The sequence below is a fragment of the Schistocerca americana genome, chromosome 3, assembly GCF_021461395.2.
Source record: "Schistocerca americana isolate TAMUIC-IGC-003095 chromosome 3, iqSchAmer2.1, whole genome shotgun sequence".
NCBI lineage: Eukaryota > Metazoa > Arthropoda > Insecta > Orthoptera > Acrididae > Schistocerca > Schistocerca americana.
Window position 1 is genome coordinate 98,712,472 of NC_060121.1, and position 15,031 is coordinate 98,727,502.

General features: G+C 43.1%; 1 protein-coding gene across 1 annotated transcript in view; it reads left to right on the forward strand.

The window, feature by feature from the left end:
* LOC124606958 (calcitonin gene-related peptide type 1 receptor-like) overlaps positions 1-15,031 on the forward strand; it is a 753,290-nt gene that overhangs the window by 665,485 nt on the left and 72,774 nt on the right. Inside the window, exon 6 of the mRNA XM_047139096.1 lies at positions 5,179-5,270. Within this exon, the coding sequence (XP_046995052.1) occupies positions 5,179-5,270 (92 nt within the window). The remainder of the gene's footprint in view (positions 1-5,178; positions 5,271-15,031) is intronic.

The window sequence follows — 15,031 nt, forward strand, 5'->3', positions numbered from 1 at the left end:
ACCTTTTTGCAGTTTCTTCAGTTTTAATCAACAGTTCATAACCTATAGATTGTGGTCAGGGTCCACATTTGCCCCTGGAACTGTCTTACAATTTAAAACCTGGTTCCTGAATGTCTGTCCTACCATTATATCTATCTGATACATTCCAGTATCTCCAGGCTTCAGCCATGTATACAACTTTCTTTCATGGTTCTTGAACCAAGAGTTAGCTGTGATTAAGTTATGCTCTGTGCAAGATTCTACCAGGCGGCTTCCTCTTTCATTCCTTACCCCTACTCCATATTCAGCTACTACGTTTCTCTCTCTTCCTTTTCGTAGTGTCGAGTTCCAGTCCTCCATGACTATTAAATTCTCGTCTCCTATCATTGTCTGAATAATTTCTTTTATCTCAACTTACATTTCATCAATCTCTTCGTCATCTGCGGAGCTAATTGGCATGTAAACTTGTAATATTGTGGTAGACGTGGGCTTCGTACCTATGTTGGCCACAATATTGCGTTCACTATGCTGTTTGTAGTAGCTTACCCGCATTCCTATTTTTTGTTCATTATTAAACCTACTCCTGCATTACCCCTATTTGATTTTGTATTTATAACCCTGTATTCACCTGACCAAAAGTCTTGTTCCCCCTGCCACCGAACTTCACTAATTCCCACTATATCTAACTTTAACCTATTCATTTCCCTTTTTAAATTTTCTAACCTACCTGCCCGATTAAGGGATCTGACATTCCACGCTCCGATCCGTAGAATGCCAGTTTTCTTTCTCCTGATAACGATGTCCTCTTGGGTAGTCGCCGCCCGGAGATCCGGATGGGGGACTATTTTACCTCCGGAATATTGTACCCAAGAGGACGCCATCATCATTTAATCATACAGTAAAGCTGCAAGCCCTCGGGAAAAATTACGACTGTAGTTTCCCCTTGTTTTCAGCCGTTCGCAGTACCAAAACAACAAGGCCGTCTTGGTTAGTGTTACAGGGCCAGATCAGTCAATCATCCAGACTGTTGCCCCTGCAACTACTGAAAAGGCTGCTGTCCTTCTTCAGGAACCACACGTTTGTCTGGCCTCTCAACAGATATCCCTCCGTTGTGGTTGCACCTACGGTACGGCTATCTGTATCGCTGAGGCACGCAAGCCTCCCCACCAACGGCAAGGTCCATGGTTCATGGGTGGGACACTTCAATGGAGAAGTAAATTACTCTCTAATATTAAGCATGGATGTGTTGGAATTTCCTCTCTTCTTTGTTCAAGCACTGCTGTCACCTGCTTAGGAAATTTTCTAGACGAATGTTAGTTTAAAGTTCAGCTAAAACGTGTGGATCTTATTTGTATGCATTCTATTTTAATGAGGATGTATATTATTAGTGATAACTCTGTTTTGAAACACGCCATAAATTTCTTGTAATGAGAAGTTGGCTGTATGAGCCCTCACTACTGATAGTTGGTGAAACCATGTTCTCCGTCAGCTAATTGGAGAAATAAAGGTTACAAAATACATTCCACATATCTCTCACTGTTAATTGTCCATTAGAAAAAATTGGTCTTATTTTTCTCTCACCGCTTCAAGAACACTACACTTCTATTTTTTGATCATAGCTAATGCATTGGGTTACGTTTACAGAACTCCAATAACAGTTATTTTGTAAATTAACGTACTCACTTAGCTGGAACCATGATTCACTCCTAAAGAAACTAAAGTCGGGGTGAATTTCTCTGTCATAAGTCCTAGTCAAAATCCAGTCACAAAAACAAACCTTCGTGCTGGGTAGCCCGGTTTAAGTTTTTCCACTGCAGTTGTTTATACTGCACTAACTTCAGGTACTCCGTAACTGTTTAAACAGAGCCATAGCAAAAGCTTTCGAGAGCATGTCCAACGATATACAGAGGACTATATGTGGCCGTATACGGTTTCTGTGAAGGGCACTCCCCGTTTCACGAAATTTATTTACCTATCGATGAATGGTAATCCGATTAGGAACTTGTACATCAGGAATTTCGTGTTGAAATAATCTCCTTACTGCACGTGCTGTACTGTACACATGTTTGATCCATACGTGAATACTATTCTGCGAATGGAATACTTGTATTTCTACATTTCATTTCAAACACGTTCACTCAGTACACTGTATTGAAACGCACAGAGACGTGATACCTGCGTAAGATTTTTGCACACAAAAAAGGAGCTTGTTTAGTTCGCATTTCTGCCGCTAGACGAGTAAAGCGCAACTAATTTTCAGTTCAATTCCTTTTGTGTTGTCCACCAGCCTTGTTCTGTTCATCTGCAGTGATTGTTTTGATAGCGCTGTACTCACTTTGATTCTTTTATGATGGCAAGTTTAAGAGAACAACGTGCAGCTATGAAATTTTATTATCTGCTTGGTGAAAATGCTGCTGAAACTGTTTTAATGTTCAAAACAGCTTACCTAGGTGAGACTTTGGGAAAAACTCAAGTGTACAAATGGCTTGTTCAATTTAAAAATGGCGACATGTAGCTTGATGACAAACATCGCTCTTCCCGAATCAATGAAAATATTGGAAAAATTCTAGAGCTTGTGTTGACAGACAATTGATCAACTGTCAGAGATTAGTGGGTTATTTTGGAGTTCGGTTCAGCGAATTTTTACGGAAGATTTGGAAATGAAAAGGATTGCTGCACAGTTTATTCCTCGGGTTCTAACAGACAATCAAAAGGAACATCGAGCTGAAACATGTCGCACTTCGAAAAAAATAGCTTCTGACCCAGAAACAAATCAACGTCAAGGCAACGGAAGACGGTATCATCACCCCACCTAAAAAAATGTCGTCCAATCAAATCGAACTTCAAAACAATGCTGATTTGCTTTTTTTATGTCAAGGGCGTAGTTTATTGAGTGTTTGTTACCCCAGGACAGTCCATCAATCAAATCTTTCATTCGAAAGTTTTAAAAAGATTGTGCAACAGTGTTCGTCGAAAAAGGCCGGATTTGAAGCAGACAAGAGACTGGTTCTACATTTACATCTACATTTACACTCCGCAAGCCACCCAACGGTGTGTGGCGGAGGGCACTTTACGTACCACTGTCATTACCTCCCTTTCCTGTTCCAGTCGCGTATGGTTCACGGGAAGAACGACTGCCGGAAAGCGTCCGTGTGCGCTCGAATCTCTCTGATTTTATAGTCGTGATCCCCTTGGGAGGTATAAGTAGGGGGAAGCAATATATTCGATGGCTCATCCAGAAACGCTCCCTCTCGAAACCTGGACAGCAAGCTACACAGCGATGCAGAGCGCCTCTCTTGCAGGATCTGCCACTTGAGTTTGCTAAACATCTCCGTAACGCTATCACGCTTACCAAATAACCCTGTGACGAAAGGCGCCGCTCTTCCTTGGATCTTCTATATCTCCTCTTTAAACCCGACGTGGTACGGATCCCACACTGATGAGCAATACTCAAGTATAGGTCGAACGAGTGTTTTGTAAGCCACCTCCTTTGTTGACGGACTACATTTTCTAAGGACTATCCGAATGAATCTCAACCTGGCACCCGCCTTACCAACAATCAATTTTATATGACCAGAAGAACGCATCTCCACACACAGCCATCTCTGTTAGACAGTTTTTGGCAAAAATGGCATTGTTCCGCTGCCCCACGCATCTTACTCGCCTGACCTGGCCCCATGTGACATTTTATTATTTCCACGCATGAAAAGAGGCATGAAAGAACACAGATTAGACAACGTAGAAAAAAATCAAGAAACAAACGAGAGAGGAGCTGTCAGCCGTTTGTAAAGGTGACTACAGATAGTTAAAATGGATCTGAGCACTATAGGACTTAACTTCTGAGGTCATCAGTACCCTAGAACTTAAAACTGCTTAAGGGGGGTAGGACGTCAAACGGGCCGTGTTGGAGCAGGAGAGGCACCACTGGACATTTCAATTTCCACTGTCTGTAGTTTTACAAATAAGTTTATAAAACTTTGTCAGCATGACCAAGAAGGATTCAGAATTCACACTCTTAGCAGTGGAAGTTGTAGAACATAACGAAATAATTTATCTTACATGTGAAATTTCATCATATTTCACTTAATAATGGCAGCATTTGTTGCTGTAGGTAACCTTTTCTCCATAAGTAAGAGAGATTCTTCGATGAATTTCGCACAGCATACAAACCATACTAAAAGGTGTATGGAAATGTAGAATTTTCCAAATCTGTTAAAAACTGTGGTAAAAATTGAGGTAATTAACTACAAAATTTGTGTTTTTTCATAACATGAAATTTAAAATACAACAGCTCATTCGTTATTTCATAAATTAAATATATTCTAGAGTTTCATACACCTCTAAGTATGGTATGTATGCTGTGCAAAATTCATCGAAGAATCTCTCTAACCTATGAAGAAAAGTGTACCTATAGCAACAAATGCAGTAATTAGTAAGTGAAAAATAGATGAAATTTCACACCAAAAAAAAATTTGATCGTTATGTTTTCGAACTTCCACTGCAGTGAGTGTGAATCATGAATCCCTCGTGGTCATGCTGACATAGTTTTATGAATTTATTTGCAAAAGTATAGACACTGGAAATTAAAATATCCTGTGATACCTCTCCTGCTCCAAGTCCGCCCGTTTGACGTCCTGCACCCCTAAAACCTAACTAACTTAAGGACATCACACACATCCATGCCCGAGGCAGGATTCGAACCTGCTACCGTAGCCGTCGTGCGGTTCCAGACTGTAGCGCTTAGAATCGCTAGGCCACCGCGGCTTTCGAACAGTGGAAGCAAATGTATTAGTTGTAAAGGAATGTATTTTGAATAGGAAAGATTGTTTTGTAAACAGTTTGAAAGTATATAGCTTTTAAAAAATAATTTTGGTTTTTTCTTTTGGCTGGCAGCAAGCGTAGCGAAAAGTACGCGCCAAGTAGTTATTTAGAGCATGAACGGATGTGGGAAGCTGACACTTCGACATGAAGCAGCAGTGCTAGCTTGTGGCTTTAGTGGTCTCTGCAGTGTTCCCCAGGTGTCTGGCTTCACATAGCATGACGTAACGGCGCACAAGGCGCCGTTAAGCCCGTCCAGCGGCCGCTGGAGACGCCATGACACGGCGTGGGCGGCCGCCGCGCCTCCGCCTTTTTACTGGCGCCATTTGGCCGCCGCTGCCGGCTGTTACTGCGGCGTGTGACGCCAGCGTCGTGTTTCAGTGGCGGACGCAGGTGAACCTGGTGTACGTGGCCGGCTACTCCGTGTCGCTGGTCGCGCTGGTCGTCGCGCTCGCCGTCCTCTCCTACTTCAAGTGAGTACCGCCGACTGCACTCTGCCCACCTGCTCAGCCGCCATGAAGCGCCGAACCGGAATAACACAGCGTCTGGCAGCTTGCTACCGTACCGGCAACAAACCCGAGTTGCTGCTCTGTCCACCATTGTCGTGTCTTTATGCTTCCATAAATCTCGGTAAGCAGCTATGAGGTACAGAGGAGAGATGGGGGCTCAGCGCTACCTGGTGTCTCATGTCGTACTGTTAGCCAGCATATTGGTTTTGTAAATAAAAACGCCTTCCCTTGGTGCACTTTCTTTTATTTTCCCAGACGTGTTTCGCCTCTCTTCACTTTAAGGCATCATCAATGGGATGATCTCTTTCAAAACATAGCGCAGCAAGAGAAGGAGTTTTTATTTACAAAAGAAATATTTCTGTGCGTGCTGCGGAGGATGGCCACGCATATTTAAGTGGCAATTCTGCAGTTGTCATGAAACTTAGGGAGTTCGTGTACAACTGGTGAATTAGTTTTCGGAATAATGTGTACTGTGTACTCAGAGTGTAAATGCACACACATTTCTGCACAAAAGATTGAAGATTCGTGTATATATTTTTTTGTATATTGTCCAACAGTACACAGTATTTTGTGTACGTTGATGTATTTGGTTACTCGTGTCATAAAGCTTCTTTCGTCCAAGTTCTCTCTGACATACACTGTCAGCTGTATGATATTCCCAGAATTTATTTGTAACAGGAAGAATAACTTCTCGTACAGTAATTTGTAACATTTTGAAAGCCTAACGAGCATAAGATAATAAGTTTCTCAAGTTACTAAAAACATCGCTGTTGGTGTGATGATTTACTCCTTTTCTATATGAACCTTGCAAGTAATTTTTTCTTTTTCTTTCGTTGTTCCGTAATTCAGCAGTCAGACTTTTTGCTACTTGCTATTAAATTTTAAATTCTTTCACATTAGAAAATACGGATTAGAGGCAGTAAGGTAGATACTTTCCTGTGAAGATGACAGATACTAATTTCAAATTATAACTGCGAATCTTGATGATAGCGTCTTTGCAAGCAGACTAAAATATGCAAAGGCTAAACTGCTTTATAAAATTGAATCTCGGTATCAGTCATTTACGTGAGTAGGCATGTTGTACAGTTTGGATCTATATAACAGCAAATCGTAAACTAAATCAGCAGAGTGACCGTTTAACTACGTAGTGTCTTTATTATTAATTTACAGACTTAGTTTCATGGGACAACTTAGTTGCATAGTCGTATTGTGGATCGTATTGTACTTGATCTGTGAGGCGGGGTTTCCGTTTTTGTCCTATGTAACACAAAGTTTATTGAAAATCGAAATGCTGTATACAATTTATGTAATTCAAAACATTCTCTAAGGCGTTTCTTTCAGTAATTCTCCAACAGTTCAGGTCGACAAATCTCTTACAAATTTAGATATTTTTTCTGTTTTGTTTATATCGTTTGTGCAGAATATTTTGTGTTAAGACTCACAAAGACTGACGACCATGACGTGATGTTCCCACTAGGCAGATTCACCACAAGTTCAGTATTCTCCAGTCCTACCTCTTATCTACTTTCCTTTTCCTAGCTACGTGTGACACATTTATTTCGTTTCGTCAATTAACCGCTATTTTATTCTGCCTCTGTTTAGGCTTCTTTCCAGTGTCTGTTCGTTCTAGTGCATCGTTTATCATGCTGTCCTTTGTCATCCAGTGTCCAAGCAAATTCCTTTCCTTTCTTTGAAATGTTACCGGTACTTGATTTTTCTTGTTTACTTTTTGTAAAACAACTTCATTCCTTATTTTGTCTCTTCATTTCACACCTCCAGTTCTTCTTGAGACCCATTCAAAATCCTCTAACAATTACTCCTCTTTCCGCAACAACGCCCATATTTCGGCACCATACAGATCAACGCTCTATAAACTTTTCCTGTTAAGCAAAATTTTCCAGACCGTGTCTTCTCGTTGTTAATATTACGCAAAACACAGCCTGTGAATGCAGTAGTTATATGTGTATTTACTGCAGCGTTGGCAAACGAAATACATCAACTGTTCGTCCGCTATAATCTAGCTGTAATTGGTGAACAATAACCGCTGGATGTTGTTGAATAGTTACCAGGCACATTGTCTGCTATCATCCTACGTCACGCCCCATTGTGATGACGACATAAAACATGACGAAGTGTTGCTCAGTTTGCTTCACTACCATCGTGGTGTCGTTTCTCTATGGTTCTCTTATCGTTTTGGTCACCATAGCTACCGGCGGGCGAAAGTTGCGACACCAACGTAACTGTTGTGATTTATATTCGTAGTGAGCATTGTTTTTCTGTGCTTATTTTTTTATTGTTTAGTGGAATCTCTGAAACTAGAAGCGAAAATCACCAGAACGGTGGAAAGACTAAGGCGAACCTAATAATGCACCTTAACGGGAAACTTGTGATCATTAGTTGTTACGCAACTGCATAACTGTTATTGCCTTAGCCATGTTGGTTGGCCATATAGTGACGAACAGGCAATGGCGTCGCCACCTTGCGTGGTTAACTGTCACCAGCTTTGTTATTCTGATCGCGATGCACCAGATGTTAATAAACCCTTAACTGCCTTCATGTGAAATGTATCGGTAAGTGTTATCTGACAAACATCTAAAATGTGCTCAATGATTGCTTGAAGGTGCTCGTAATTTTATTTTTCAAAATATCTGATGTATTAAACTATAATTGTGAAAATAAATGTGAAACTTCAGTGTACACAGCTTTTAATATATGAAAGTTCTTTTGTGATTGAATAGATTTTCTGTAGGCCAGAAATTCTTAAAGAATGCTGCATCTCTTAATCCAGAAATTTATATAAAAATATTTGCGCTATATATCATCTTCCCTGTTATAAAATTCATGTGCTTTGCAATGAAGGGGGTTAAGCCAGTTTTGCTACCGTGGGTAAGAAGTATGAGAATCGTATTTCAGTGGCACAAACCAAGCACTGCGTGGAAGTGTACTCTAGTCAAGGAAACAATAACAATATAGTTAAGGTATGCAACTACATCGAGATTCTCAAGTGCACGCTTTAGTAGTGAAATTTATTAGGCACGACCACATGGTTTCAAGCAAAAAGCATAAAAATCATAATATCAAAAGAATGAGGAAAAGGAGGCTAATATTTCTTATACACCGGAACTGAATGGACAAAAAGATACGATCAAAACAACTATTTGATTAACTCTTGGAACAGGAAGGCCACCACGACATGAATTAAAGAAGTTCAGAAAGACTTTAGGGATCGAACATCCCGGATCCTCACGTTAAAACCGGACCTCTTTCGAAGCAGAAAGCAAAGGCCAGAAGAATACAGATGTACGAACATAACCAATAGCACAGCGAAGATGTGAATGGGCATTACCAATAAAGGGAACTTGGGGAAAGAGCACAAAATGAAGCTGCAGCGTGATTCCAAGTAGTAAGTTCGCCAATTATAACATGTTACAAATATGTGATCTGAGGCTTTCCCGGCGAATGTGCTGTATCCAAGCTACTCGGGTGTCCAGCCGAATCCGATCGTCGAAAGTCCACGATATTTCTGTGAATAACCGTTCCGGCGAATTTTGAAGCCCGTTATGGAAAAAGCATACAGAGCTGGAAAGGAAGCCAATGTACATTCGATAAGTCGTGCATGTGTGTGTGTTTGGAGCTTACTGTCGCCCAACAGCTACGTTACCAGCACCATACCATTAAAAGAAACGAGTGTGGATGAAGTTATGAAAATTTTTACCACACAGTGAGGGGGAACCGTTTAGAACGATATCATGTAATCATTCCCCCCTCACTCGCTTTCACCCACACAATCACTCTGTAGCACACGCCTTAAGACAAGAGAGGAAGGGTGAAAGTTGTTATGACTGGGATTAAAACGGAAGTAAAACCACAGAAGAGCTAAAGCGAAGGAACAGCAAAATGTAACTGGCTGACCACTGAGAAAAGAAAAAAAAAAAAAAAAAAAAAAAAAAAAAAAAAAAAAAGAAAAAATAACTCCTGGTTGAACCAGTCACCCTATAAACACATTAAAAATATCTCCCATAAGTTTTCGGAAAAGTTGGACATATCACAACATTTTGAAGCTTTACTTAAAATAGAGGGCAAATATGTCAGCAAATCTGCCTCTGTCCACTGGTGGGAGAATAAAACACAGTCTTATAAAATGTTATGCACAGTGGTCAGTCCGTCACAAGCACCACACACTAGCGTGTCCTCTCGCCGGAACAAGAAGCCATGCGTCACAGGGCTGTGGCCGATATGAAGACGAGTGAGGTGAACCCCGTCTCGTTCGCATGTGTTAAAGGATGTACGCCGCGGCCTCGTTGGGGGCTCTACTAGACGGAGCTTATCGTGTCTCACTTGCAGATACTCATCCTCCAATCGACGCAAGATTCTGCATCTCAACACCGAACTAACTGAGCGTCGTAATACACCTCCTTGGCCGCTACATTTGCTCTTCCCGCAGTACCCATGTGGCCTGGCACCCAGCAAACAGACACCACCTTCCCCAGCCATTGTGGCCGGAGGAGGGCGTCCTCGATATTCTGATCAAATTTATCAGCTGGTTAGAAACGCTACGGAGACTGGAGGGCACTAAGCAAGTTGGAACAGACGAGAAATTAAGCACACACGGCACGTCTCGCCTGCTCCAGCGCCCTCAAGATCGAGGATAGTTCGGCATCAAATGTAATGAACTCTGGAGGCAACCGATTCGAAAACAACAGAGCAACCGATATAGTCACCATGTTTAGACCTGTCTGTGAAGACAGCTGCATAGTATTGGTGTTCATTTAAAATATCTGGAAGTATCGCATTAAATACAGAAGCAGGGCTGTACTCAATCTGAGCCTCTGCAGCAACCAGAGTGACGGTAGGTTAAATCCCGGATCTGAACCTGTACAAACTCCTTACCAATTGACTCCAGCACACATTTTGCATGGACCCCAAACGTCCTTGTTGCCCGTGCATGATTCGATTCGTAGAGAGGTTCTCCAGAGTTGGATGAGCAACGCTATGGTCTGCTGGGGAAGAGGAAGAAGTGAGGAGCCGACACGCCTGACACACCATGAGATGCTGTAGCCGGATGATCAGTGGCGTTTCACCAGCCTCAGCACGGACATGGTGTATGGGGATGGCCGTGTAAGCGCCTGTGAAGAACCTGACCCCCTCATGGTGTACAGCATCAATAATTTTCAAGTACGAAGGTCTCGCTGACCCATACACTCGGCATCCATAGCCCATGCGCGATCGAACGAAAACCCTATAAAACTGCTGCAGACTTCAGAATGTTCGACGCCCCCTGGGGCATTGCCTTGGTCCTTCATATGTGGTAACCACGACACCCTGGAATAAGAAATGAGGCCCCAAAACCACACACAGTCTTTAAAAGGGGGAATATTGTTACACAAATGCAGCTGAGGTAAATTAAAAATACGACGGGAACGATTAAAATAAACACACACACACACTTGTGCACAGAAAACATAAAACCAGTCTTTGCAACACACTCCAACAGTGTCTTCAATGTAACAAACGAGTTGCCGTTGCAATACTGGAAGAAGAACAGAAAACTTAAATATCGCCCACAAATAAGGAGCACTGTACAGGACTTCTTACTGTAGACATCTTACCCTTTATGGCTGTGGCAAAGAGGGTACCACTTGAAACGCAGCCCTGAGGAACCACATTTTCCTGCTCGAAACTATGTGACAGCACATCACCAACTTGTTACCGAAAAAAGCGCTTTGATAAAAAGGATCAAACAAAGATTTGAGATGGCCACGGAAACCCCATTGCTGAGGAATGAGATATCCTCAAGTATTATCGTAAGCCTTACTTATGTCAAAAATGCCGTTTATGTAGGAAGTCCTGCTGAACAGAATCTCTAGCAAGATGAAGTTGTCGAAAGTCGATGGAAATCTCCTGAATCCACTCTGAGAGCGAATTAGGAGCTGTCTGCTCTCCAGCATCCAGACCAGACGATGGTTAACCATTCGTTTGAAGGTCTTTCATGCACAGCTCGTTAAGGCGACGCTCTGCTGACTACTGAGACACGTTCGCCCCTTTCCCAGTTTGAGATGATCAAAATTTCCTCCCTCCACGAGTTGGGAAAGTTGCCTGTCTGCCACATCGAACTAAATCTTTGTAAGAGGATTTCCTGAGGCACTGGTAGCAAGTTCCGCAGCATACTCCGTCGGATTTGATGGTGACCAGGCGTAGTATCACAAGATGCAGACAGTGACGCATACAGTTCGCACATGGGAAAGGACTGTTTAGGACTCTTAATCGCTAGAACTGTAGCCAAACTCACCTCTTTCCTGGCTGGCAGTGGCAGAACTCAGCGCAAAATGCTCTGCTATTGTCTGTGCAATGTCTCCAGCTGCTGTTTGGAGACACCCCTGATTCAACAACGCGGCTATAGGTACCTACCATTACCCGAAATCCTCCTGTTGGCTTCCTATACTGTAGTAGAAGAAGTAAAGTCGTTTATAGACTCCAGAAACACTTGCCAATAGCTTTTATTACTCTCCTTGTTGATATGTCGAACCTTTGCCTTCGATATTCGAAAGTCTTCGAGGTTTCCGCCGTTGGGCAGCTCTTCAATTGTCTTAGAGCTGTACGCCTGACCTGAACAACTAAACAGCACACGTCAGTCCACCGAAGCACAAGAGGCCTCCTAGAATGACCAGAGGACATTGGATAGTGAAATCAGCTGCTTGGTGGATTAGTTCTGTGATGTTGTCCAGCCACTCCTGGATGTTGTTGTGGCATTCAAACAAGGCCAGCTGGATGAACGTCATCCAGTCAGCTCTGCTGGTCACCTGTCATGGCTGTGTTCTTTCAGGCAGAGATCCATCCATTATGTGAATATGAAATGCGAAGTGGTAACAGGAATGAAGCTCGTCAGTGACTTCCCACGCAACAGAATCTGCATGGGGTGGAGAACAGAAACACTGGTTAATGGCTGAGATTTACCCAGTAGCGACACAAGAATGAGCGTGAGTGCCTGTATTGAGGATGTACAGCTATCTAGACACCGTGAGCCTCACCAAAATCCGACAGTAAACCTCGAACCCTAATATGTAATGGGCACTAAAGTCCCCAGTAGGAAAAACGGTTGGAGGAGTTGTTGTTTATGGTCTGTTAGAGCCTCAGTGAATCGCATAATAGAGCGAGCAAACGATGATCGTCTGACATACAGAAATTTCTGCAGCAACTGCTTGTAGGTCACTAGGTAGGGGAAAAGCAGAGGAGTGGTGCATATTATACACAAACAAAGCCACCCCTCCCTTGGCACTCTCCCCAGTGAGTAACCCTTAGAGCATGGGCATCAGGTGCTTTAAATTGGGTTTCCTGCAAAAATAAGCGCAGGGTACGTTGCTGTGCCAGCACTTTCAGTTCCTCCACATGTGTCCTGAACACATTAATGTTCGTCTACAGTATGGAAGCCCTTTTAAAGGTGAGGTTTTACTCCGTTTTTCCGCTTTTTGTTCCGCCTTGGTGGCGAGACCAAAACGGATGTGGGATCACTTGAGGGACTTGCTGGTTCTCCACACACAAACGTCGACGTACATACCGGAGATGGTAGGATCATCGTCAGACCCATCAGTCAGCAACAAAGCAAGGTGGTCGTATGGTCCGATGGCTTCAGCACATATTTTTCAAATTTGGAAATTTGGCCTTCGCCCCCAGATTGGATTTTGAGGACTGTGGAAAAGCTGATGCAACAGAAACACTCTGCTGGATCTCTTCTGATGTCTGGTGTGACGATTTGGTATATACGCTGACCCTATTTTCTTCACCTTTCAGTGTTTCAGCAATAGGAGGACTCGGCTTTGGGACCAGTGGTATAGGCTGCCAGCCACATTTGCAGGTGCCCTGTTCGACTATCATTGTCTGGGTGCTAACACTAACCCTCTGGACGGCTGCTTCTATGCCAAGTCAAAAGACTTCACTGAGTGGCCGTACATTACTTCTTCTTGTCAGAGTACGAGACACATTGAGACACATTGGGCTACATTGGGTTTCCTGAATCTTCTTTTCTTCAGCAAAGATGGGACAGTTCCTGCTCCAAACTGGATGGGCCCAGGAGCAATTAGCACATCTGGGTGGGGTAGTGCATTGAAAACCTTGTTTGTGTACCACTCTGCCACTTCGTCTACATGTAGCTCAACCGTTACAACCCATAGCGTTGTGATCAAAGCGTTGTCACTGGAAGGAGTGCATTGAATTTGGGACATAAGGTCTCATTTAAGGTGTAGAAATCACTCTGAAATATACACCAGCAACTTCAGCAGACTGAATGTCAGAATAAATGATGCTGATTTTTGGCGCTCACCATCAACCCTTTTCATAACGTTGTGCACGTCAGTCACCCTTGAACTTCCCCATTCCTGTTGCAGTTCTTTTTATCCATGTAAATAATGTCCCTGCATGTGACAACATCTTTAATACTGTTTAAACCACTACGCAGATAACAGGGGATATTTTCCAAGCACCTTGCCATTCAACATCTTCTATACTTGGGGAACCTTCATAGTCTCCAGCAGGAGAGTACCATACTAAGGACTCTTGATAGATCTGAGTTGCCCTGAAAGTTCCTCGAGAGCTTTTCTAAAGAACCACCTACACATTTCATTACAACAAAAACATTATATATCACAGGATGTGGGGTGTTACTTCGGTTAGTGTAGTTGACAGAGATGACATGGGAGCCACTTGAGGTCTTTTATCATTTTGGTATTAATATTGACCAACAGCCCACCTGGACTGCTGGAAGTAGAAACATGATATTTAGGCTTCTTGGTATTCCCATGAGCAGCTAGGGAAGAAAGTCCACCCACATAGAGCCCCACTGGCCTGTGTAAGCCTTATACAGCTTAGGTGCCGGAGGCTTCCCAGAGGTTGCCCGCTAGCGACTATTCCTCTATTCCTCTTCATCGGCCATGAATCTCATTGGCATGCGGCATACCATGAGACTGTGTTTTTGTATAGATGTTTTACCATCTTCGTGATCTGGGCGGCTAAGCCAAGAGCACCGTTCCCTGTGACTCACAAAGTTCCACTGCCACCCTTCACAGTGGTCACTAAAGAATGTCCGCAGCTTACAGTAACAGAGGATTAGAGGTGCTCACCAGTCCCCAGGTCAGGAGCCTTAGGGTCACCAAGCCCCCTGCCTGTGGTTATCTAGCATGCAGAGTGTAGTCGTCTGCAAGTTGTGGCTCTCGTCAACACAAGTGACGTCTGTCGCTTGGGCTCTGAGTCGATCTTCAGTTCATGTGGTAGGTTGGCTAAAGTGCAGAATGCTGCTGCGCACCTCGTATGTAGGCTGCAATTAGAGCTAATAATTTGCAGCATCGCTCCAAGAATTGATCTAGATCCTTCGATTTGGAGCCGAGTTACGGGGTGAAGAACTGTAGGACTCTCCTAGATAGGTCATCGGTGCACTACACCAAAGATGGCAGGTACTCGCGTAGTAGAGTACTTGTGGAGTACGGATGCGGTATTCAGTAGTTTGAGGAATCCAGATGTACGCTCGATAATCAAGATTTTTACATTTCGTAACAAAATTTCTGTAATTCCTGCTCTCCAGGAAAGTTGTAGGACTGAAATTATTCTTGAAAGTGAGAGCTGGATGAAAACCGAAGTAGGAAACTGCGAAATATTTTTCGAGACGTGGAAAGTATTATCTAAAAGAGAAATTAGACGTCAAAGGAAGGGAAGTGTTCATAGCTGTCGACAGAAAC